Genomic DNA, 24412 nt, shown 5'->3' with positions numbered 1-24412 from the left:
CCAGCAGGACTCCGTCCCTGCCCTTGGGCCAGAGCAGGGGGGCGGGGAGCCTCTCTCCGTGAACCCCCTGCCCCCACAGGCGGTAACCGCTGCCCAGGAAGCAACTGGAAGGCTCTGAACAGCGCTCACATTCCCTTATTTGGTGGGGGTCGCTGTGCATGGCGGGGCCTGGCTTGTGTCCTGCCCCCTCCCAACCTAGAGAGGAGCTCAGGTCAGGATGGGTGTTTGGAGGGAGCAGTCAGGCCCAGCTCTTTAGGCTCCTAGGGGCTGGACCTCTGGCCTGGGCAGTGACACCAGGGCCGCGGGCAAATTTGCGGGAGGAGCCAGGGATGGAAGAAAGCCCAGTTGCTACCGGGGTTGGGCGGGGAAACCCCTTTGGACCAAATTGGTATCCCTAACGGCCAAGGCGATCTCCAGCCTTGGAAGGGACCCTGTTTGGCAGAGAGGAAGGGGTGTTTGGAGACCCGGAGCCTTGGCATGACTCCGGGGAGGTGAGGCGAGGTTACTCCAGGAGAGGGCAATAAGGCGATGAGGGGGTGGGATACGGGGGCCTGGCGACCAGGACAGCAGCCGCAGCCTCTCTGGGCGGCCTTCACTTTGTCCTTTGGGGCTTGCACCACCGTCCTTTATTCGCACCCTCGTCCGCGCCCAAACCACGACCCCCATCCCGGACGTTCCTCGGATGTCCCCTCTGCCACCAGAGTAGAGCTGGACACGGGCCGCGCAGAAGAGCGTTAGTTCCGTGGCTTCCGACCTGCGGGCAGTGGGGCGGGCGTCCGAGGGGAGCAGCGCCCCGTGCGGCGGGAGTGGCGGGGGAGGTATTCCCGGGGGCGGGGGCACGTAGTAGGGCCGCGCCCGCCCCAAGTAGGATAGAGCCCTGATTTGTGCAGGAGGCAGCCTCTTCCCTGGGACCGCGAGGAGCGCGGCGGCGGCGGCGGCGCACCGGTGGGAGGGGACCGCGGTGGTGACCTCAGGGGCGCCCCACCCCCTGGCTCCGGAGACCCGGCGGGGCTCCGGCGAGGCGCGGCCGCGTTGGGGCGCCGGGTCCCGCTCTCCTGGCTCCGGCCGAGGCGCTAGCTGAGGCCCCACCGCTCGGCCGCCGGGCGCCCCGCGAGGCGCGCGCCGGGCCCAGGCGCTGACAGGAGGCGCCCTCCGCCGCCTTTAAATCCCGGGCGCCCCCGGCCCCCCCGCCCCACCCCGTGGCGCGGCCCCGCCCCCTCATGCATATGCAGGTGCGCGGGTGACGAATGGGCGAGCGAGCTGTCAGTCTCGGCCCGAACTTGTCGGCTGCGGGCGAGCGCAGCGCGGGCGCGCAGAGCCGAGGCCCGGAGCGCTGCTGCCGCCGCCGCCGCCGCCGCTGCCGCCGCCGCCGCCTCCGGGAGGGAGCCGGGTCGGGCCCGAGCGCCGCCGCCTGCGAGCCCGAGCGCCGCCGCCCCTGCGCGCCCGCCGCCCCCGCGCGCCCGCCGCCCGCGCCCGCGCGGCGCCGCCTCGACCCCGCCCGCCGCCGCCGCCGCCGCCGCCTCTGCTGCTGCCGCTGCCGCCGGCGCTCGGAGGGCGGGCGGGCGCGCGGGCGCTGGGAGGCCGGGGCCCGGCGCGCAGGGGCGGCGGCGGCGGCGGGCCGGCGGGCGGGGTCGCGGCGGCGATGCGGGCGCGGGGCCGGGGGCGCCTGCCCGGGCGGCTGCTGCTGCTGCTGGCGCTCTGCGTGCAGGTGAGCAGCGGCGCGGACGGGGCGCCCCGCGCCGCCCTCGGGGCCGGCGGCACCGCCCGCGGGCGCCGCGGTTCGGAAGCCCTCGGGGCGGCCCGGCGGGCGGGGGCGGGGCGCGCAGCGGGCGACCCCGGCCCGCGCCTCCTCGCGCTGTCCCTCCGCCTTATTTTTAGGCGGCGCGGCCCATGGGCTATTTCGAGCTGCAGCTGAGCGCGCTGCGGAACGCCAACGGGGAGCTGCTGAGCGGCGCCTGCTGCGACGGCGGCGGCCGGACGACGCGCGCGGGGGGCTGCGGCCACGACGAGTGCGACACGTACGTGCGCGTGTGCCTCAAGGAGTACCAGGCCAAGGTGACGCCCACGGGGCCCTGCAGCTACGGCCACGGCGCCACGCCCGTGCTGGGCGGCAACTCCTTCTACCTGCCGCCGGCGGGCGCGGCTGGGGACCGGGCGCGAGCGCGGGCCCGGGCCGGCGGCGACCAGGACCCCGGGCTCGTCGTCATCCCGTTCCAGTTCGCCTGGCCGGTAGGTGCTGCTCCTCCCGCGCTGCCCTCTCCGGGCGCCCGGCCCCACCCTGCCCGCGGCCCCCCGGCCTCCAGGCACCCCCCCCCCCGCCCCCCTGGCTCCCCGGCACCTGCGGCCCCGGCTCCGCGCGCGAGCCGCGCGCGCCCGGGCACGGCGGGGCGGGGCCGGCAGGGGGCGCCTGCCTCGGGGTCCGCGCCCGGCCACGTGGGCGCGCGGGGGTCTCAGCGCGGCGGGGTGGCCGCGGCCCGCGTGCGGGGCGGCCCGCGGCGTGTGCCTGCGTCGCCCTGCGCGTGTCTGTCTGGGTGCGGAGGCGCGGCCGGGCGCCTCGGGCCCGGGCAGGCCGCGCAGGCATGTGCACCGCGCGTGCTGGGGCTGGTCCGGGGCAGGCCCCGGCGGAGCCGCCCGGGCCCGCGGCCAGCCTGCGCCCGCCCTGCCGTTTCCTGGATGGGTGGGGGTGGGGGGCTGCTCAGGCGGGGGGCCGAGGGACCTCGTGCTCGTGGGTTGGTGGCAGCCTTTAACGCTGGTCCAGACCCGGGGAGCCAGCCTCGAGGGGCCTTGGTGCTGTGATTCTCTGTTAAGCACCTTCCTGTCTTGCATTTTGGGTTTTGTTTGTTCTTTCTGGAGAAGGAGCTTGAGGTCCGCCTGTCAGACAGGAGCCGTGGACCTGGGAATGCTGGCAGGGATGCGGTCCATCTCAGTGGGCTGTCCTGGGCCCCGGTGGGTGGGGGCTGCGGCAGGCCAGGCCTCCAGCTGCCCGCTGTGGCCCGAAGCCTGGCCTCCCGGGTCTCTGTGCTGTGCGCGCAGGGAACTGGGTGGGGGCAGGGAGGAGAGAGGCCCCTGCTAAGTGGGGTCTCAGGGTGCAGAGGCAGGTCCGGGCAGCTGGGGTGTGTCTGTGTGTGGACAGTGCCCAGAGCAGGGTGCCAGGCTGACTGAGGGACTGTCCTTCTGACCAAGGACCTCTGGCTCGGCCAGCCACTGGGAGGCCACAAGAACATGCCCACCTGGTGCCGTGGTTCTGAAAGAGACTGGGGGTTGAGGCCAGGCTGAGGTTGGCCCCCCACTGCCCCCCCGCCCCCCCAGCTCTGAGCCCCGTGCTGGCACCTCCTCCATATCGTATCCTAGGCCAGGAGGCCTCACGGCTACCCCCTCCCCCTGCTTCCTGACCCCTGGCCACAGCCCTGCCCCCACGTACCTGGGGCCTCTGCAGTCTCCCTGGACCCCCAGGCCGCAGGTGGGGAGTGTGTCCCTGGGGTGGAACAGGCGGGAGGCAGGGGCAGGCTGGGAGGCCCCGGGCGCTGGGATGAGCCCAGCCCCCTCGCCCCCGCAGTGGGCGGCAGGCAGGTCTGAGCAGGGCCCGCAGCCTGTCATCTGCGCTTGGGCTCGGGCCAGCGCGGTTCGAAATCGCTACCTGAGGATGTGTTTTCTGCTCGAGTTGGCAGCCGTGGGCGTGGGGGCAGGGAGGCCTTGCAGGAATGTGGCGGGCCGACGCGTGTCCCTCACGCTCTTGGTCCCACCGGCCGGCCAGGCATGGAATGGGACGGGGCAGGCCCGGGTCTCCCAGGCAGGGGCCTGCAGACCAGGGGCAGGTGCTGGGCCAGGTCCCCGCCCTCCACTTTGCTGGGCGCACCCAGGAGGGGCTGGTGGCCCAGCCCGTGGTGAGGGTGGGGCAGCGGGGTAGCTGTGCGTTTGGGGGGCCGCTCCTGTCTCCCCCTCCGCACGGGTAGCGTGGCCTGGCTGCCGGGCCCATGGCCCGTGTAGTGATGCCAGTGCCCTGGTATTTCCGCTCGGCCGGCAGCGGCCCTGTGGCTGCACTGCCTCTGCCCCCTGCGAGTCCAGCTCCATCCCGTGAGCTGGCACGAGTTTGGAACCCGGTGCGCCCACTATGGCCCTGGGGACTCAGGAGGGGCTGGGCCCTGCCTCAGGAGCTTCACGTGAGAGGGCGGGGCGCAGGGGCTTCTGTCCAGGACCCTGGAGCAGGTCGTGTGCGCAGGGCCTTGGAAATGGCGGGGGGTCCAGGAGTGTGGGGAGCCGGCCTGCGCCTGGCCCTGGCTTTGGAGAGGGCGGACCAGGACCTACTTTGGGCTCTGCACTCTCCAGCCCTTCCAGTGACCTTCAGGCAGTCCTGACCCACCCACCCCCAACTGCCTTCTCGTTCTATCCTGGTGCCCCAGGCGAGGCTGGGGGACTCTCTGCACCCGTACTTGGCCGCGCGGGCCCTGGAGTCCCCGTGTTGTCTGCTCTGCGTGGTTTCAGGTTGGACTCGGGCTCAGGTTTCTGGACAGAGGTGTGTCCAGGGTCTTGGGTGAGGGGAGGGGAGGGCAGGTGCGGGCAGTCTGGGTGTGGGGCTTCCCCTCCTCTCCTGATCCCCCCCACGGATGCCCCCACATGTCCTACCGGTCCCCAGGAGATGGATGACACCCGGTTGGCCCTGGCAGCTGGCTCGTAGCCAACAAGGTGGAGGCCATGTTTGATCACGTGTGTGTGTGCCCTCCCTGGGTGAGTCAGTGGCTACTGGGGGCTCACGGGGGCCTGGGGGGCCTGGCCAGTGGAGGCGCAGCGTGGCCCTGGGGCCTCCTGCTGACTGAGGGCCTGCTGCCCAGCTGGAGGCCATGCCTGCCTCCTTGGCTCACATTCTGGTTCCAAGACCTCAGGACCTGGCCTCCAGGTCTAAGGCCCCATCCTGGTATGTGCACTGTGTGTCTGCGGGGTGACTGCTGGCCTGGGGGGGCTGCGGCGGCTCGTGGAAGGCCAGGCTGGAGTGAGAGGAGGACCAGGGACCCGTGCGCTGTGCTCAGGGGTCGGCAGGGGGCCTTGGGCCAGTCAAGGGCCTGCACATCCAAGGGTGCGGCCTGGTGGGATGCGCACGCTGGCATGAGCGCCTTTCTGCGGTGGGCCGGGCCAGGGGCTGCCCCTGGGGGCACATCCAAGGGTGTGGCCTGGTGGGATGCGCACGCTGGCGTGAGCGCCTTTCCGCGGTGGGCCAGGCCAGGCGCTGCCCCTGGGGGCTGTCCTTGACGGTGTGAGATGACGTCTTCCTGGTGCTCCCTGCCCCCCGAGGACCCGCGGCTGGTGTGGGGCGAAGGCGGCCCCGGCCCCTTCCCCGCGCGGTGCCTAGGGCTGCTGCCTCTTTTGTCCGTGTGGGGGCTCACTTTCCCTTCCTTCCTGTGCCAGGGGCCAGGGGTCCCGCTCAGCAGAGGCTCACCTGCCTCGGATCAGGGGTCTTGGCCCAGGCGTTGGTACTGGGGCTGTAGGGTGGGGCTCTTGGGCAAAGAGGGGCCCCAGACGGGCAGTGCCAGCCAGTGGGCACTCAGAGACAGGCTAGGGCTTTGTCCCTGGGCCCTGAGGGGGTGGAGCTGAGAGTGAGGCTCCACCGTGGAGAGGGGGAGGTCACTGGGGGGTCTGGGCAGGGGCTTCTGGAGGAGTTGTGGCTTCCGGGGACCCTCCCAGGGGTCGTGTCTGGGTGAGGGCAGCCTGGGCCAGCGAGGGGCTTCTTGGTGGAGACAAATGCTTGTAATCCTCAGGCCTGAGCCAGGGTCCGCGGCCCCAGGCCTCATCACGCATCCTGGTATGACCAGGGTCCATCTGATCTTCGACTTCATGGTCCTGCCCGGTGCGTGTGACGAGGTGCTGGCAGGCTGTGTGCTGCTGGCTGCAGTGGGCTGGTTGGGCACGCTCAGGCACGGCCTGCCTGGTCCCCGGTGCGGAGCGTGGGTGTCCGGGTTCCCGTGGGGAAGCCTGCGGTCCAGTCCTCCTGCCGTGGCCCCGCTGGGCCCAGCAGCTTGGGGAGAGGTGGCCCCCCCAGTCCCCTGCGGTGACAATGGAGGCAGAGACCTGGGCCTCTGCAAAGCTCAGGTTTCAGGAAACATATCTTCGCTGAGAGCTCCTGGCGCCGCATCCTGCTCTGCTCCACGGGGGGCCCGGCTCGGATGCGGGGTCTGCGGGAGAGGAAGCAGGTGGGGCCCGCGGACCCAGGCTCTGCAGTCAGTGCTGCCTCCTGGGCCTGGGGTGCCCCGTGCCACTGGGGCTGCCGGCCCGTCGTACTTTCTGAGGGTCGGACCGCGGGTCGGGACCTGGCCTTGGGGGTGGGCCAGGAGGACCCACGGTCAGGATGGGGTTCTGGCGCAGGCAGGTTGGGGTGGGCTTTCTGGAAGAGGGAAGAAGGCCAGCAGGCTGGGGGCCTCTCAAGGTTGGGCAGGCTGGCAGCCCAGCTACACTTGGCCAGGGGCCCTCCTGTTCTGTAGGGTCTTGGGTCCACAGAGCCCGGCCAGCCCGTGGCCCACGAGGCTTGTCCCTGGGACAGAAGGCTGCTCTTTGCAGAGAGGAGACTTGAGTCCTGGAGGCCAACTGGGAGGAGGCGGAGGCCCAGCCTGGCGCCCTGCCCCCCAGCTCAGGTTCTCCCCAGGTGCCTCCCTGCCGCCCAGGTGCAGGAGCCCAGCTGGCGGGCGGCGGGGCCCTTGTGGGTGGGCGGGCGGGCGGGCGCATGTCCCCTCAGGGGCAGGTAACCGGAGCCTCGGGTGCTGGTGAAGGTGACGGTAACCCTACCTGGGTGGCTGGCGTGGGGTTTCCTGGGAGCCAGGAGGAGCTCCCTGCTTTCCGAAGCGCAGGTGCTGGGAGGTGGGCTCTCACGCCCTGTGGGCTGGGCACCCTGGGGCCGGGGCGCTCCTCGGCCTGCCTTGCAAGGGCTTCAGCCCTGGGCCCTGCCCCGCCCCCTCCCATGCTCTCCCTCATGGCCCGTGTGGCCAGGATGCCCGCTGAAGCCCCAGGAGCCCCTGGCCCTCACTCACACCCACCTGGCAGCTACCCACTCTGCTCAGCGCTGGCACCACAGTTGGCACAGGGGCCAGTGGCCCCGCAGTCTGACCCTGAGACCTGTTCCCCGCATTGCTCCTCTTCCAGCCGAAGGCCCTGCCTGTGGTCCCCCTGCCTGGGATGCTTCCTCCCGAGCACCCTCCCCAAAGCCTGCCCTGACACCCTTTAGTACAGCGGCTTCTCACCCATCCACTGCCCCAGAGGCAGGCCTGTGCCTGGTGCATGCTGGGTGGGTGGATGGATGGATGGAGGATGGATGGGTGGGTGAGTGGATGGATGGTGGGTGGATGGTGGATGGATGAGTGGGTGGGTGGATGGATGGGTGAGTGGATGGATGGATGGTGGATGGATGGGTGGGTGGGTGGGTGGGTGGATGGATGGGTGGGTAGGTGGATGGATGGATGGATGGATGGGTGAGTGGATGGATGGTGGGTGGATGGTGGATGGATGGACGATGGGTGGGTGGGTGGCTGGCTGGGTAGGTGGATGGATGGGTGGGTGAGTGAATGGGTGGGTGGGTGAGTGGATGGATGGGTGAGTGGATGGATGATGGATGGATGGATGGGTGGATGGTGGATGGATGGATGGGTGGATGGTGGGTGGATGGATGGGTGGGTGGGTGGATGGTGGGTGGATGGGTGGGTGGATGGATGGATGGGTGGGTGTGTGGGTGGATGGGTGGATGGTGGATGGATGGATGGGTGGATGGGTGGGTGGATGGTGGGTGAAGTGAGTGCTTGCTGGGGAGGAGCTGGGTGCTCCAGCTGCACCCAGGAGTGGAGTGACCCGGGGAAGGCTGGCCCATGGGGTCATTCCAGGCAGAGGGAGGACGTTGTGTGTGCAAGGGCTCCGTGGTGGGGTCGTGCTGGATGCCTGTGGGGAGCGCGGGAGCCGCAGGCAGCCCCAGGAAGGCTCTGGGCAGTGGGGGAGATGTGGACAGAGCTCTGAGGGTCCTTGGGGCTCCTGTGGATGGGGGAGCGGAGGCCGTGGTGGCTGCTGGGGACCCTTGAAGGAGGCGGGCAGCCTGGACCAGGCCTGATGGCCTGGTGGCCGGCGCTGACAGCAGGGAGGCAGGGGTTTCGGGGACCCTCGGGAATAGGATTCACAGCCTGGGGTTGGCCCCATGGGGGTGGGGTTTAGAAGGGTGGACGATGGCCTCTTCTTTCCTGCCCGTCTTCTCTGGGCAGTTGCTGGGGTAGGGGGGCTCTGGGCAGGGGCAGCCGCGGAAGTGAGGGGGTCCCGGGCAGGGAAGGCATGGGGAGGGGGTCGCTGCCTGTGTCTGGTGGTCTTTGTAGGGTGGGGTAGGGCAGAGGGTGGTCCTGGGCTGCTCAGTGATGCTACCCTGTCACTCACCGCATCCCTTGCCTGGGACACAGGGCCAGACAGTGGGGGGCAGTGAGCACTGCTGAGGCTGCCTCAGGCCGTCCCTGGGCCTCAGTTTCCCCATCTGTGAAGTGGGGCCACTTTTCCTGGACCTTCACTAAGGGCTTCCCTGGTGGCTCAGCTGGTAAAGAATCCACGTGCAGTGTGGGAGACCTGGGTTCGATCCCTGGGTTGGGAAGATCTGAAGAAGGGAATGGCTACTCATTCCAGTGTTCTGGCCTGGAGACTTCAGGACTGTCTAGTCCACGGGATCACAAAGAGTCGGACACGACTGAGCAGCGTTCCCTTTCACTGTGAGCTCGAGTGTCCCACGGCAGCTCCAGTGCTCGGGCCACCCAGGTCGGCCCCGCAGCCTGGTGACTGGGCATCAACTCTCCCAGTGGGCTTGGAGGACCCTGGGCTCCCACGCGACCCCCTCTGGCCCCAGCCCACCTGGGACCTCAGGCTGAGGCCACTCGGCTGTGCCCGCCCTCTGCCCGCTGCCCCATGTGGGTCACTGTGTCTTCTGCAGCCTGACCTGGTCTGCTGGCTGGCAGGTTGCAGGAGCCCGGAGTCCAGGCCCCTGAGTCTCTGTGAGCTGGAAGGAGCAGCGTCCCTGCTCTGGGGGGTCATCTCGGGGTCTGGGCCGAGATGGAGGAGGGGGCTTGGCCGGCTGGGGTGGGCGGAGGAGCCTGACCCGCCCTCCCCGTGTCCACAGCGCTCCTTCACCCTCATCGTGGAGGCCTGGGATTGGGACAACGATACCACCCCGGATGGTGAGTCAGCCCCTGAGGGTCCCCGGGGGGCTGCCTACAGGGCCTCCCTCCTCATGGAGACGCGCGTAGCCAGGCTCCTCGTCCTCTGCTTGCTGGGGCAGAAGGCACACAGCGGGCAGGGAGCTGCCTCTGCCCTGCAGGTCTCTGCTCCTCTTGCCCTGGCCACCAGGATGCCCTGCTGCGCTCGGGACTTGCTTGTGCTGCCCTGGCTTCGCCTGTGTTCTGGCAGGAGGCCTGCGTCCTCCTCGAGGTCCCGCACCTGGCACCTGGGCCGTCCCTGGCATTCTCGTGACCTCCTGCTGATACCCAGACCCAAGGCCGGTCTTCTGGGGCCTGGCCGTGGCTTAGTGGGGTGGGTCACCGCCGAGAGCTTTCTCTGGCTGTGTGGGCCCCTCTCCGCCCTGGTGAAGGGCTCGGTGGGCCTCTTTGGAGGCCTAGCTGCTGGCTGGCCTGCCTTGCACAGAGTCCACAGGGCCTGTGGTGGTGGGCAGAGGTTCCTCGCAGACAGGTAGGGGGCAGCCAGTGCCAACAGCCCAGAGCCTGTGGGCAGGGGAGGGGTTGCCATGAGGTTAGCAGGCCAGGGTCAGCTCGTGGAGGCCGCGTGGCCCCTGTGAGGACACCGGCTTCTTCTCCGAGGCGGGTTGCTCAGCCTGCCGCGTGGAGGGTGGGTTGCAGGGCCAGGGTGGAGACAGGTGGGGAGCTTTGTGTAGCAGTCAGGGTGCTGGGACCAGGGGCGGCCTGTGGGGTGGGCAGGGTTCTGCTCGCTCCAAAGGTTGAGGCCCGGGGCCCGCTGACTGGGTGGCCGCGGGGCGGAGAGGCTGTCGTGGGGATGGGCTGGAGTGCTGTTTGGACGCTCTGTGTCTGGACAGCGTCAGATGGGCAGCTGGATGCTGGGTTAGACCAAGCTGGGTCCCAGCAGTGGAGATGCCATGGGAACACAGAGGGGCGGGCGGAGAGCAGCGGTCAGTGGAGCCGGCTGTGGGGTGAGGGTCCTTAGCATTTTATTGCACCATCTTCTAAACCAGTACACGCGTGTAGGGAGACCCCGTGACCGTGGTTGCCAGCTCCGGCCACGCAGCAGGTTGGCTTGGAGAGAGGCCCAGCCCTCAGGTTGCCGGGTCCGTGGTCTCGGGCCCAGGGAGGCTCGTCTAGAGACACGGCAGCAGTGAGTGCTGTGGCTCCTGCGGGGACGGGGCGGCCTTGACTGCAGCCGTGAGAAGCGTGCAGAGCCCGGGGCGGGGCGGGGCCTCGGGCAGGACAGGCTGGCCGCAGGCGCAAGCGGGAGGCCCCCCGGTCCTGCGCTTCCTGCGGGGCAGCGGCCGTGCCGGCTGACTGCTGCTCCCCCCCCAAGAGGAGCTGCTGATCGACCGGGTGTCACACGCGGGCATGATCAACCCCGAGGACCGCTGGAAGAGCCTGCACTTCAGCGGCCACGTGGCCCACCTGGAGCTGAAGATCCGCGTGCGCTGTGACGAGAACTACTACAGCCCCACCTGCAACAAGTTCTGCCGGCCCCGCAATGACTTTTTCGGTCACTACACCTGTGACCAGTATGGCAACAAGGCGTGCATGGACGGCTGGATGGGCAAGGAGTGCAAGGAGGGTGAGTGGGGCAGGGCTACGGGAGCGCTGGGGGCATAGCGGAGGCCAGCGGAGGGCCAGGTGGGGGCATCGTGGAGGATGCGCGGTGCCCCGCGGAGGGTGGGGGGCCACGCGGGGGGCTGTCCCCAGAGCCTGTGTCACGGCCGCAGGCCGGTGTGTGGCCGCTGCAGGGGTCTGTTTGCTCTCTCCATTCGCAGCCGTGTGTAAACAGGGATGCAACCTGCTCCACGGGGGGTGCTCCGTGCCCGGGGAGTGCAGGTGAGTGCCCCGCGCCAGGTCCTCTTTGCCTCCCGAGCGTGCACACACTCGCTCCCGCAGAGTTGGCTGCACACAGGCGACGTGAGTGGGATGGGCCCTGCTCGTGTGCGGCTCACTGTTGGTGAAGGCCGCACGTGCTCTTGGAGCCCGAGTGTGCCCCAGGGCGCGGGCCAGCCTTGGTGGGCAGGGCCGCCACACATTCCACACCTCTGGTCTGGGCCGAGAGCCGCTCCAGGGCAGGAGTGCGTGGTCCAGGCGGTGCAGGGTGGTGCTCACAGGTGGGGAACGGGAGAGGCCTGGGGGTAGCCAGGAGGCCCCACGGGGCGGGCCAGGAGGCAGAGGCTGCTGTCTGGTGTGGGTGTGGGGGCCGCCCCCGTGGGCGTCCTGGGGCAGGAGAGTGGGGCTCGAGCGCCTTTGGTACCCTGAGCCGCTGACGGGGTGGCCCCAGGCGCAGCGGGCGGGAGAGCAGCTGCTGTCGTGGGAGTGCTGCCCACCCTGCCCGGGTTTGTGGGAGGAGGCCTGGCTAGGGATGCATGTGGGCCGTGTGCGTACAGGCGGGGCGGGCAGGGCGGGGGAGCCAGCTGGGGTTCCTGCTGCTGCCGGCGGACAGCAAGGAGCTGGCAGGGGCAGGGGGTCCAGACACGTTGGCGGGGGTCAGAGGGACCAGAGAGCCAGGGGTCTGGGCCGCAGACCTTGGTTGAGGGGCAGTGGAATCGCTGCTGGCTTGAGTGGGGTCGAGGGTGGGCGGGGAGGAGTGGGGGCTAGAAGGGGTGGGGGCGGCTAGGGGGCTCTCTACAGGGCGGGAGCCAGGTGGGTGCCAGGAGTTCGCCGATGGCCTGGGAGCTGGGCCCCGGGGACCAAGCGGACGCCCTCGGGGGTGAAGCCCTTCGGGGGGGATGCCAGTTGACAGAGGAGCAGGGGGTGAGTGAAGCCTCCTCCCCACTCTGGGTCTGAGTCATCAGGATTCCCTCTGGGAGGTGGGTGCATTTTCCGATAAGGACGCTGGGCAGGGAAGTTTGGTAACTGCCCCGCTGACTCTGGCTGGGAGGGCAGTGTTTGGGAGCCAGGATGGGGGCACCCTCTGTTCATCCTGCGGTGGCTGTGGCCTGGGAAGGGGTAAGTGGAGCGAATCTTCCAGTCCCGGGCAGGGAAGTGGGCAGGTTGCCCAGGGACCCGGCGTCAGGGTAGGGGGAGGTTGTGTCTAGGGCTTCACCCACTCTGTCTGCCGGGTTTGAGCTGAGTTGAGTGGTGGTCTCAGAGCAGCGGGGCTGAGAGGTGCCCGGGGGCGTGGCCCGTGGCGGGCTCCCGTCTTAAGGGGCAGGCACCCCAGGAGCACCCTCGGTGTGGGAGACGGGGTGCAGGGCTGCTGTCTGCCTGGGGCAGGCCTTTCCTGCAGCCCTGCCCTCTGACCCAGGCGTGAGCCCCGGAGTCCGGCAGACCCTTCCCTGCTGGGTTGTGAGCGCGGCAGGGCTGGGGCCTGGCCCAGCCCTCGGCACCGAGCTCTTGGGGTGAGCTGTTGGCCCCGGGTGGCCAGTGACCGGGGCGGGCAGAGGGGAGGCTAGCGCTCCACTCCCCACGTGGGCCCTGCGGGAAGGCGGTGGGGGGCACAGGGCTCCCTGGACAGGGCCCTAGGTGAGCCCTGCTCGCCTCCCTCTGGCTCCGTGGGTGAGGCCCAGCTGCTGCTGGTGGCCCTGGGCTCAGGTTTCAGGACAACCCCCACCGGATGCCGCGGAGATGGCCGTGCCTTCCTGCCGCCTCCTCCCCGAGCTGCTGGAGCCGCAGGCCAGGAAAGCCGGGGCCACGGGGGCCTGAAGAGGTGGCCCCACCCAGGGCTGAGAGCACGCCTGGGGGACCCCTCTCACCTGGAGGGGGCCCGGGCTTGCATCCCCCGTCCCGCACGCGCGTCTGGCCGGCCGAGTCCCTCTCGGCAGCCTCGGTTCCCTGTCCTGCACCACCAGCATCCCTTCTGGGTGCCGGGGGGTCGGGGGCAGCCCAGGAAGGGCCGTGCCTCTTCCCTTTTACAAAAATAAATCCACGTGACGGGTGGTGGTGTGGACGTCACCCCATCCCACAGGACCCTTGAGTGCTAGGGGGGATCCCCTTGGGGGTCCCGTCAGGGTGGGCCCCAGGGCGTTGAGCACAGGGCGCTGGCCTCTCTCCCTGGGGCTCTGGGCTCTCAAGGGGGCGGTGCTGATGGCCGGGGTGTCCCTCTGCGTCTCCTCCTGAAGGACTTCCCGGAGAGGATGCTGGCCCACAGTACGGGCAGGGCTGGCTCCTGGGGTTATGGCCTGAGAGCCCAGAGGTCTCTCGAGGCCAGGGAGCGGGTGATTCCTCCCGGGTCAGGAAGTGCCCTGGATCTGGCCTCTCACGGGGCTGGCCTGGGACAGCCCACGGGCCTCAGCGTCCCCATCTGTGAGATGCGTCCCTGCTGGGGCCTCGTGGAGAGAGTGACCGCCTCTGAGTCATAGGCGAGGTCGCGGGCTGTGCCCAGGGTTCCCGGCAGCAGGAGGCCTGTGCCCGCTGGCCTGCCGGCCCTGGCAGCACCTGGCCCTCTCATTCCCGGGGTCCCAGCAGAGCCTTCCTTGCCTGGCGCCTTCTCTGGGGGCCCCGCTCCGGCTGTGTCCCAAAATAGCTCCAGGAGGAGTGACTGGACAGCTGCGGCTGACCGTGCGCGGCCAGCGGCCGGGACTGCCCGTGACGTGCGGGTGGGGCCGCTCCGGTTCAAAGGCTGCGGCCGCTGGCCCCGGGGGCCCACGTGACGCTGCGCCATGTCCCCACGCCACCCTGGGCGTGGCCCCCGCTCGCGGGGTCTGCGGTCACACGCAGGGCCTCCCGGCTCTCTGCCTTCCCCAGGTGTAGCTACGGCTGGCAGGGCAGGTTCTGTGACGAGTGCGTCCCGTACCCCGGCTGCGTGCACGGCAGCTGCGTGGAGCCCTGGCAGTGCACCTGTGAGACCAACTGGGGCGGCCTGCTGTGCAACAAAGGTGCGGGGGGGGCGGCGGCCTGCCATGGGGGGTGGGCGTGAGGGGCGGCCTGCTGTGCAACAAAGGCGCGGGGGGTGGCGGCCTGCCGCGGGGGCGGCGTGAGGGCCGAGGCCTGTCCCCTGAGCACCATCTACCCCCAGACCTGAACTACTGTGGCAGCCACCACCCCTGCGCCAACGGGGGCACGTGCATCAACGCGGAGCCTGACCAGTACCGCTGCGCCTGCCCTGACGGCTACTCGGGCAAGAACTGTGAGCGGGGTACGTCAGGGCGGCCACGGCGGGACCCACTCCTCTGGCCTGAGTGCAGCGGGGGTCGGGGGGGCCCTTGTGGAAGGTGGGGGCCTGGCCACCACACCCACCCCTGTGGTTCCCCATGCAGCCGAGCATGCCTGCGCCTCCAACCCGTGTGCCAACGGGGGCTCCTGCCACGAGGTGCCCTCGGGCTTCGAGTGCCACTGCCCGTCGGGCTGGAGCGGGCCCACCTGTGCGCTGGGTGAGAGCTTGCTCCAGGGCTTCTGGGGTCCCCAGCCTGCATTCCGGGGCTCAGGAGGGTAAGGGCGAGGCGGCCCATCCCCGTGGGGCTGGGGTTGGGGAGGAGCGAGGGGAAGACCCGGGTGCTCACACTCCTTCCTGAGGGCCAGCTGCCCCCTCCTCCACCCTGCGATCATCCCTGCTCCTCCCCCTGGACTCTCCGCAGACATTGACGAGTGTGCCTCCAACCCGTGTGCGGCGGGGGGCACGTGCGTGGACCAGGTGGACGGCTTTGAGTGCGTGTGTCCGGAGCAGTGGGTGGGGGCCACCTGCCAGCTGGGTAAGGGGTCCCGCGGGCCGGGGTGTGTGCATGCTGTGCGCTGTGCGCTGTGCTTGCGGCGGCTGCTGCGTGTGCTGCCAGGGCTGCGGGCCCATCGCCCCCCTTGTCTCGTTCACAGACGCCAATGAGTGTGAAGGGAAGCCGTGCCTTAATGCTTTTTCTTGCAAAAACCTGATTGGTGGCTATTACTGTGATTGCCTCCCGGGCTGGAAGGGCGCCAACTGCCACATCAGTCAGTATGGGTGGGCGGGCCGCAGGGGGCAGGGCTGGGGGCAGGGAGGGCCCGCTGTGACCTGCGCCTCTGCCCGCAGACGTCGACGACTGTCGGGGCCAGTGTCAGCACGGCGGCACTTGCAAGGTGAGGGCCTGCACACTTTGTGGGGGGTGCAGGCGTTGGGCTGCAGGTGCCTGAGGGCGGCTTTGGGAGGCTCACCCCACGCCCCGCACCTCCCCAGGACCTGGTGAATGGCTACCAGTGCGTGTGTCCACGGGGCTTCGGGGGCCGGCACTGCGAGCACCAGCTGGATGAGTGTGCCAGCAGCCCCTGCCACGGGGGCCTCTGTGAGGACCTGGTCGATGGTTTCCGCTGTCACTGCCCCCAGGGCTTCTCAGGGCCGCTCTGCGAGGTGAGGCCTATGCGTGCTGCCTGCCCCTCGGTCCCAGCAGCTGCCACGGGTGGCCCATCAAGTGGCCGGGAGGGGCCACGGTGGGGGTTGGCCCTGCAGCATGTCCCAGGCTCAATACTAGACCGAGACTCCAGCCCCAGAGTCCTGGCTGGGCAGGGCCGGGGGAGAGGCGTAGGGTCCCGGCTTGTCAGGACCAGCCCCTCCTGGTGGGGTGGCCTGGAGGCCTGGCAGGTCCACTGGCTACCCTGTGCCTTGGCTGGTTCTCACTGCGGATGCAGGGCAGGTGGCCGTGATGGGGTGGAGTCTGCAGGCCCCTGAAAGAGGGGCCTTGGGGTGGGCTGGGGGTATCACTCTTGGGTCTGACAAGGAGAGGCTCACTCTTCCACCCCCGCTGACCTGCTTTGTCTTTACCCGGGAGAGGAGTGAGCTGCGGGGTGTGAACACCAGATCCTGTCTTGTGTCCTGGAGCCTGGGGTGGTTCTTCAGAAGGACCCACAGCTGGGGCTCACAGCAGCAGTGGAGGCTGGAGGGGTGGCCGGGAGCTGGCCTTCCTGCCAGTGGGAGGGGCGAAGGCCGGATGCTGCCCCAGGAGGCCGCGGAAGAGGGCTGCCCCAGGGCGGGGCGGAGGGCGGAGGGCGGGGCCTGGCCCACCCAGGTGTTTCCGGCCAGCTAGGGGTCCGGACGGGCTGAGCTGGGCCGTCCTCCAGGCTCCGTCTGCAGAGGCCTGGCTGGCTGGTCTGAGTGGGCCTGGGTCTCAGGGACCGCTCGTAGGGGCTGTGTGTAGGGACATGAGCCCGGGTCCATTGTCTGGTGCCAGTAGCACCCTCATGTTTGTCCCCACCTCACAGGTGGACATCGACTTATGCGAGCCAAGCCCCTGCCAGAACGGGGCCCAGTGCTACAACCTGGAGGGGGACTACTACTGCGCCTGCCCGGATGACATGGGCGGCAAGAATTGCTCTGAGCCTCGGGCGCCCTGTCCTGGCGGGGCCTGCAGGGGTGGGTGCGGTGGGTGGGGCCTTCAGGAGTGGGTGCGGTGGGCGGGGCCTGTAGAGAGGAGTGTATTGTAGGCGGGGCCTGCAGGAAAGGGTGCAGTGGGCGGGACTTGTAGAGGTGAGTGCATTGTGGGCGGGGCCTGCAATGGGTGCGGTGGGCGGGGCCTGCAGGCCTGTGTGCAGCAGGGACGGGGCCTAAAGGGATGGGTGTAGTGTGGGTTGGGCCCGCAAGAGTGGGGTTGTGGCGAGGGGTGGCCGTGTTCTGCAGAGGTAGGGCTGACCCTTTTTGTCTCTGTGGCAGTGGTCGATGGCTGCGGGTTTGAGGCAGGGACCAGGGTGGCTGGCATGGGCCCCTCTGGCGTGTGCGGCCCCCACGGACACTGCATCAGCCAGCCCGGGGGCAACTTCTCTTGTGTCTGCGACAGCGGCTTCACGGGCACCTACTGCCACGAGAGTGAGTAGCCGTGGACCAGGGCCGGGAGGGGGCCGGGCCAACTGGGGCTCCAGCTCACGCTCACCTCCCGCAGACATCGACGACTGCCTGGGCCAGCCGTGCCGCAACGGGGGCACCTGCATCGACGAGGTGGACGCCTTCCGCTGCTTCTGCCCCAGTGGCTGGGAGGGCGAGCTCTGTGACACCAGTGAGTGGGCCACACTGCCCCACTCTCGGCCGCAGGGCCTGTGCCTCCTGGTGCTGAGCGCGCCACGCCCCACGACCGCACCGCACCCTGCCCCGCGTCCCGAGTCCCGCGCCCTGCGTCGGCCTGGCTCCATGTGTTGAGCCGCTGACTGGGATGCGGCACATAGAGAAGGCGGGCAGAGGGGTACACACGCTCCCTCCCCGCTCCTCTGCCGCTCCCTGGCCCACCCCGGTGCCTCCTCCTCCGGGCAGCCCTCCCTGAACGCCGGGGACCCCCGCTGACCGGCGTCCTCGCCCCCAGATCCCAACGACTGCCTCCCCGATCCCTGCCACAGCCGCGGTCGCTGCTTCGACCTGGTCAACGACTTCTACTGCATGTGCGACGATGGCTGGAAGGGCAAGACCTGCCACTCGCGTGAGTGCCCACCATGCCCTGCCACTCTGGGGGCTGCATTGCCTGCTGGGGTGCCACCCGCTGCTCCGGGCAGCCTCTGAGTGGCCGTGTGCCCGCAGGTGAGTTCCAGTGTGACGCCTACACCTGCAGCAACGGCGGCACGTGCTACGACAGCGGGGACACCTTCCGCTGTGCCTGCCCCCCGGGCTGGAAGGGCAGCACCTGCACTGTCGGTGAGGGCCGGGGCTGGGCTGTGCCTGTCTGGGCCGAGGCCTGGGGCGGGGACCCCGGCCTGCCTGGCTCAGGTGAGAGCCCTTCCTTCTCTTTCTGCTCTCCTTCTCTGACTCCTTTGCAGCCAAGAACAGCAGCTGCTTGCCCAACCCCTGTGTGAATGGGGGTACCTGCGTGGGCAGTGGGGACTCCTTCTCCTGCATCTGCCGGGACGGCTGGGAGGGCCGCACCTGCACCCATAGTGAGCTCAGGGGTTGGCGGCACCAGGGGGCGGCTGTGGGCGTGGGCTGGTGTGGGCCCACCCCATCCCCTGCTTCCTTGTCCTGCCCCCACCCCGACTCTGCCCCATCGACCCACTCCTTGTGCTTGGCCGCGGAAGCCTGGTTGAACCCCTCTGACTCCCCTGAGCTTCCTCCCGTCGGTGCTGGCCCTTGCGCGTCTCCGGCCAGCCACTGTCTTGCTCACACAGTCCATTTTCCGCGTGGGCCTCCAGGACGGGCTGTCCTCCCAGAGCTGCCCTGGCCCCACATCCTCCAGCCTGGGCGTGGCAGGCTGGTGTAGACAGCGCGGTATCTGCTTGCCCTCCCCGTGTACCTGGGGCGCCCCCAACCGGGCACGGATGGGTGCCTGGGTGGGGAGTGCCGGGCTCACCGTCCTCTCTCTCCTCAAATGCAGATACCAACGATTGCAACCCCCTGCCCTGGTGAGTGGTGGTGGTGGGCTGGCCTGCCCTGGGCTCCCCTGACCCCCGGTGGTGGGACGGCTGATGGGCTGGTCTGCCCTGACCCTTGCCCTCTCTTCTGCAGCTACAACGGTGGTGTCTGCGTGGATGGCGTCAACTGGTTCCGCTGCGAGTGTGCGCCTGGCTTTGCGGGTCCCGACTGCCGCATCAGTGAGGGGCTGGGGTCCCCACCCCGGGTGGGGTTGCGGGGTTCCCGCTCTGAGAGCTGTTGGGGTCATTTTCATCCGCGGACCTCAGGGCGCACTGTGGTCACAGCCGCCTCCCCGCTCTGTCTGAGCCTCGGTTCTGCTGTTTGCTTCCCACCAGCAGTGGCTGGGGGGCACCCTGTCAGGGGCAGACCCAGCTTGGGTTGGCCATTAGCTCCTAGAGGCAGATGGTGACAGTGACGGTGGTCTCAGGCCCAGCTCAGAGGCCCCTGGGGCCCCCGAGGCCCAGGCTGGCCGGGGCTGCTCTTTCTGCGCGGGCCCTGCTGCCCAAGCTGCCGCCTCGCTGACGCTGTGCCCGGCCCCTCTCCTGCAGACATCGACGAGTGCCAGTCCTCACCCTGTGCCTACGGGGCCACGTGTGTGGATGAAATCAATGGCTACCGCTGCAGCTGCCCACCTGGCCGATCCGGCCTGCGGTGCCAGGAGGGTAGGTGGGGGATGCCGCTGGCGAGGCCACGCTCAGGCTGGGGGGTCCGGGGGAGCCTGCTCTCCATGTGCCCCACTTCTCCCGCCCACAGTGATCGTGTTCGGGAGGTCCTGCTGGTCGCAGGGCGTGCCCTTCCCTCACGGGAGCTCGTGGGTGGAGGACTGCAACAGCTGCCGCTGCCTGGACGGCCACCGAGACTGCAGCAAGGTGTGGGGTCTGTCCACCCGCCCTGCGCGCTCCCACTGCCCTGCGGGTCTGCTGCCTCCGCGCCCCAGGCCTGCAGTCCCCATCATTCACCCCCAACCCTGTTGCTCACCCGGGGAGGATGTGGGGGGAGGGAGACAGGCGAACCTGGCCCCGGAAGACGTGGGCCGCCCTGCTGTGCTGGGCTCCTTCACCGTGGGGCCCTGGCGGTAGGGGGCGCTCTGCTCACGGCACCGTGGGGCCTGGCGGTGGGGGCGCTCTGCTCACGGACTCATGACCAACGGTGTGCTTCTTCCCACATGGTGCCGTCCGGGTCTGCCTGTGGGTCCCGTCCGTGTGCCCCCAGGTGTGGTGCGGCCAGAAGCCCTGCCTGCTGGCTGGCCGGCCGGATGCCCTGAGCGCCCAGTGCCCGCCGGGGCAGCAGTGCCTGGAGAAGGCCCCGGGCCAGTGTCTGCAGCCACCCTGCGCGGCCTGGGGGGCATGTAGTGCGGAGGAGCCCGCGCTGCCCAGCACCCCATGCCAGCCGCGCTCCGGCCACCTGGACAACAACTGTGCCCGCCTCACCCTGCGTTTCAACCGTGATCAGGTGCCTCAGGTGAGCTGCCCGCGCCCTGGACGCCACCAGCGAGCAGGGCCCTGACTGCTGGCCTACTTCCTGTGGCCACTCAGATGGCTCGAGAGCCCTGCTGGCCGCCCGGCCCCATGCCTGCATGTGGTCGGATGAGATGGAGCGCTGGGCTCGGGGCGGCCGGGAGGGGCCGGCCTGGGCCGAGATGTCCACTCGTCCAGTCATTCCCAGGGCCTGGGTTGCAGGCGGCCTTCCCGTGAGGGCGGGGCCGGCCTGCGGCTCCGTGGGCATTCTCACCCCGCCCTCATCTCTGCCCATAAGGCCTTCTGGTCTCAGTACCGGCCCTGGCCACAGAGGCCGTCTGGGTTCTGGGTGGGGCTGCGGACCGCCGTGGGAAGCCAGGGCCCTTGCTCCCCCAGACAGGCTGTTGTGGCGTCCCGCCGCACACTGAGAGGCGGACCCCCTTGGGGCTGCGGTCGCTGCCCGCTGCTCACATGCTGCCCACCCGGCAGGGCACCACCGTGGGCACCGTCTGCTCTGGCATCCGTGCTCTGCCAGCCACAAGGGCCGCGGCCCGGGACCGCCTGCTTGTCCTGCTCTGCGACCGGCCGCCCTCGGAGGCCAGCGCGGTGGAGGTGGCCTTGGTGAGTGCGGCCGGCGGGCGGCCACCTGTGTTCCACACCCGCGCCACTGCGGGTCCCACAGTGAACGTGCTCCTAGATGGGGTGTGAGTCGGCATCTCGGGGGTCGGGCGAGGCTGTGGTTTCTCTGGGTGCTGGTGTTGGCGTGGGAGGGGCTGCGTGGTGGAGGTGAGTTGGGCCAGCATCAGGGCAGTGGCGGGTTTGTAGCCCTCTCAGGACTCCAGGCGTGGCCGGCTGGGGCTGGGACCCACCTGAAGGGCCGAGGTTCAGCGGGGTCTGTGGGAGTGCAGACCAGGCCATGGCCACCTCCCCGTGGCCTGCCCAGCGTAGGGCACCTCCAGGCTCTGCCAGAGCCCTCCTCCAGTGAGCCTCCTCCAGGGCCCCAGGCCCCCAGCCCCTGACACTGCTCCAAGACGGCCGTGCTATGGGGCCGCAGGGTCTCTGCCCCTCCTCGCCACTGCCTGGACCGGCCAGCCGGAGCAGGAGTCTCGCACTCCCGAGGGCTGCACGCAGGGCCGGGCCGCTATCCGAGCTGCTGCCACAGTGGGGAGGGGTCACAGGCCTCCCGCTGCCCAGCTGAGTGCGCAGGCAGCCCATCAGCACTGTTCTCTGCCACAGTCCTTCAGCCCGGCCCGAGACGTGCCGGACAGCACCCTGATCCAGAGTGCGGCACACGCCATCGTGGCCGCCATCACGCAGCGGGGGAACAGCTCGCTGCTGCTGGCCGTCACGGAGGTGAAGGTGGAGACGGTCGTTGTGGGCAGGTCCTCCACAGGTGAGCGGGAGGGGCGCACCGCTTGGGCCCAGGGCGAGCGGGTGGGGTTCCTTTGGGCTTGGGGGGGTGGGGCTGCGGCCTCTGCCCGCCCTGCCCCATGGCCGACCAGCCCCGGGGACGTGGCAGCTCCTCTGCACCTGCCGGCGAAGGTTTCCCAGCCCAGCCCACCTCCCAGCCCCGATCTAGGGCCCTGCCCATCCCCACGAGCCGAAGGACTGGGCGTCTGGCCCTCTGACGTCTGGGTGCCCCCGCCCCAGGTCTGCTGGTGACGGTGCTGTGCGGCGTGTTCAGCGTGCTGTGTCTGGCGTGCGTGGTCATCTGCGTGTGGTGGATGCGTAAGCGCAGGAAAGAGCGGGAGAGGAGCCGGCTGCCGCGGGAGGAGGGCCCCAACAACCAGTGGGCCCCGCTCAACCCCATCCGCAACCCCATCGAGCGGCCGGGTGGCCCCGGCGGCCCCAAGGACGCTCTGTTCCCCTGCAAGAACTTCACGCCACCCCCGCGCAGGGTGGGCGAGGCGCTGCCCGGGCCGGCGGGGGCCGGCGAGGACGAGGAAGATGAGGAGCCGGGCCGTGGGGAGGACGAGTCCCCCGAGGCTGAGAAGTTCCTCGCGCACAAGTTCACCAAAGACCCCGGCCGCTCGCCCGGGCGGCCGGCCCGCTGGGCCTCAGGCCCCAAGGTGGACAACCGCACGCTTGGGGGCGTGAGTGCTGCCCGCCGCGCCGGCCGGGAGTAGGGCGCCAGGCCGCCCGCCGGCCATGGGAGGCCGAGGCCGCGCATAGTTTATTTTGTGTAAAAAAGAAAAAACACAAAAGCAAAAAAACAAATGTTTATTTTCTCCGTCTCCTTAGCCTTGTATAAATTATTCGGGGAGTGTCAGGCGGAAAACAACGGCGTGTTCTTGGAGAGTTGCTATTTTTGTAACGTTCCCCGGTGCCGCCCGCACGTGTGTGGCAGGAGACAGTGAGGAGGCCTGTCCTCCCCAGGTCCGTGGACGTCTGTCCCAGAGGTGGTGCGCTGTTTACAGAATCTTCCTTTATTCCTCATCTGGGTTCGCTGTGGCTCCAGGCCAAAGAGCCGGTGGGACCCACGGCGTCTGGCGTGGCCCGCGGCTGTCGGGGGCGCCTGCGGTGGCGGTGGGGCTGGGGATCGCCAGGGGGCCCGTGGCGGTTGGCATGGCCTGAGGCCGCGGGCAGACCCACCCCTCCGGCCCGCCGTCCTCGCCTGCGCTGCCCGCGACGCTCGCTCCAGAGATCTCTCAACTGTGCTTTCAGAAGTGCCCTTCCTGACTGCTCCGTCCCCCGGGCGGCGGCAGTGCTGACGCTTGTGACAAGTGCCTTCTCACAGACTCTCCCTCGCGATTGTCAACGTCTGCCGCGGGCACCTGGCTGCTGCCCACCTGCCGGCCCCGGCCGCCCCTCGTGAAAGTGCATTTCTGTACATTTGTACATATTAAATGAATCACTCTGTATATTTGATTTAATAACTTAAACGTTTTGGCCTCCCTTGTTCTTCAGGTGCTGTTCCTTTGTTATGCAGAGTGGGCCGGGGGGCGGGGGGCGGGCCACGCCAGGGACCCCTACCCCGGGGCCCCTCGGGTTCCCCACGTCTGTGAACACATGGGTGTCCATGCTGTTGACAGATGCCTTGTTGGAAATGGGGCGACGGAGGCGTTTTGCCTCTGGTCTGAGCTGAGAACACGTGGAAAGAGCTTTGTCAATGGTGTCAAGTCGCTTAGCAATGAAGCGCTGTCAGGATTTCAATGAATGAGGTCAAAGTTAGACAGCCCAAGGGCAAAGCCGTGCGTGACTCCTGGCTCCGAAGGCTGGGCAAATCGGGCCTCAGCCCAGCGGCCTCGGGGCGGTGGGCCGGGCTGGCTCCGTGCCTGTCGGTGAGGCTGCTCACCGTGTCAGGGTTTATGCCACCTCATGCTCGCAGAGCACTCGCGCCACCAGAAGGATAGCGAGCTTCCAGGCTCCTTTTCCACTGTGTTTATGTAACTCGGGACTCCGGGTTCCTGGGAGAAACCCCGCCAGCGCCTTTTGTCCTGGAGTGCTCTACTCGTGAGTGATTGCCCAAGCCGGCACACAGACCGCAGCCCAGACCCTGGCCCGCAGGGCGCCCCAGCCCCTGGGGCAGAGCGGTCAGGGGCCTGGGTGGCTGCAGGCTCCCCTCGGATGCCCGGACCCAGAGCACAAAGCCTGTTTGCTGGGTGTGCTCGAGCAAGACCGCTCGCCCTGCTGAGTGGATTTGAAAAGAAATGAGTGGAGTTTCTAGAAACGACAAAGTGCCACTTCCAAACAGAACTGAATGCCACTCTGACGCTGCCGAAGGAAGAAGAGGTCAGAGGAGAAGCCTCTTGTGCTGTGAAGAGGTCGGGGGAGAACGGTCCCAAAGCGCCTAGACCGGAGAGCTGGGTGGCGGGAGGCCCACGTGACTGGCGAGGCAGGGCTGGTGGTCGGAGCCTGGCAGGGTGTCCCTCGAGGTGGGCAGGCAGAGAGGAGTGGCGGCAGGGAGGGCCAGGCCCCTCCTGGCCGTCAGGACGTGGCCATGGGCAGTGCCAGTGGCCGCCCACATTCTGGGGGAACCCTGTGACCTTGAGGGGCCTGGGGGGAGCTCACAGGACGCTGCTGGCTTGGGGGAGACTGCACGCCCCTGTGTGCACATGTGGGCAGCCTGCCCACCCTCCCCGCCTGCCACCAGCCCCCTTCCCCACTCAGGCCTGGCCCGGGTGGCCCGGTGCCCAGTCGTGTAGGGACAGGCCTGTCCACGTGCCTCTTCAGGCCCAGCTTACACCGCCGGCCACATGGGCACCCCCTCCCGGACGGTGAGGCTCGTTTCCGCTGCAGTGTGGCCTCCACCACTCCTGGCTGGGCTGCAAAGGGCAGCCCAGATGGCACAGCCCCTCTGCCCCAGGGTGGCCCTCGCCCTGCCGGTCCCGCCGTCTGCCTCGCCAGGCTCCTCCACCTGCCACACCCAGTCCTCTCCCGGGTGGGCCATCAGGGTCAGCCGTGCGGTCAGGAAGCTCAGATGAAGGAAGGCTCAGGGGGCCACAGCTGGGGCCCCCCATCTCCCGAGACTGGCTGGGCCCCTGTGGCGCCTCCGCCAGTCCGGGTGTGGAGCGGCATCACAC

At 69.2% G+C, this 24412-nt stretch overlaps 1 protein-coding gene across 2 annotated transcripts; it reads left to right on the top strand.

Moving 5' to 3' along the window:
• The first annotated feature begins 1625 nt into the window (after positions 1-1625).
• JAG2 (jagged canonical Notch ligand 2) lies at positions 1626-22788 on the top strand. Of its 2 annotated transcripts, XM_061395558.1 has the most exons (26): positions 1626-1708; positions 1879-2229; positions 9119-9176; positions 10528-10779; positions 10976-11036; positions 13890-14020; positions 14161-14280; positions 14402-14515; positions 14720-14833; positions 14952-15065; positions 15145-15191; positions 15289-15459; positions 16308-16458; positions 16756-16908; positions 16982-17095; positions 17396-17509; positions 17608-17721; positions 17844-17960; positions 18395-18422; positions 18526-18611; positions 18981-19094; positions 19186-19301; positions 19645-19893; positions 20379-20510; positions 21126-21282; positions 21540-22788. In XM_061395558.1, exons 1-26 carry the CDS (start codon positions 1643-1645, stop codon positions 22013-22015), a joined length of 3720 nt encoding a protein of 1239 aa, XP_061251542.1. In that variant the 5' UTR covers positions 1626-1642; the 3' UTR covers positions 22016-22788. The 2 variants fall into 2 exon arrangements, with proteins under 2 accessions (XP_061251542.1, XP_061251543.1); XM_061395559.1 differs by lacking the exon at positions 14952-15065.
• Positions 22789-24412: the final 1624 nt, after the last annotated feature.

This window comes from Bos javanicus, chromosome 21 (assembly GCF_032452875.1).
Source record: "Bos javanicus breed banteng chromosome 21, ARS-OSU_banteng_1.0, whole genome shotgun sequence".
Taxonomy (NCBI): domain Eukaryota; kingdom Metazoa; phylum Chordata; class Mammalia; order Artiodactyla; family Bovidae; genus Bos; species Bos javanicus.
Note: the sequence above shows the minus strand (reverse complement) of the source record. Positions and strands in the feature narration are given on the sequence as shown.

Excerpts from the sequence above, each read along its gene's own strand:
- JAG2 (XM_061395558.1), top strand. The coding sequence starts at position 1,643 with ATGCGGGCGCGGGGCCGGGGGCGCCTGCCCGGGCGGCTGCTGCTGCTG. Across the intron at positions 17,510-17,607 it reads GGGCAAGACCTGCCACTCGC|GTGAGTTCCAGTGTGACGCC; the intron begins GTGAGTGCCCAC and ends GTGTGCCCGCAG. Across the intron at positions 17,961-18,394 it reads GGGCCGCACCTGCACCCATA|ATACCAACGATTGCAACCCC; the intron begins GTGAGCTCAGGG and ends CCTCAAATGCAG.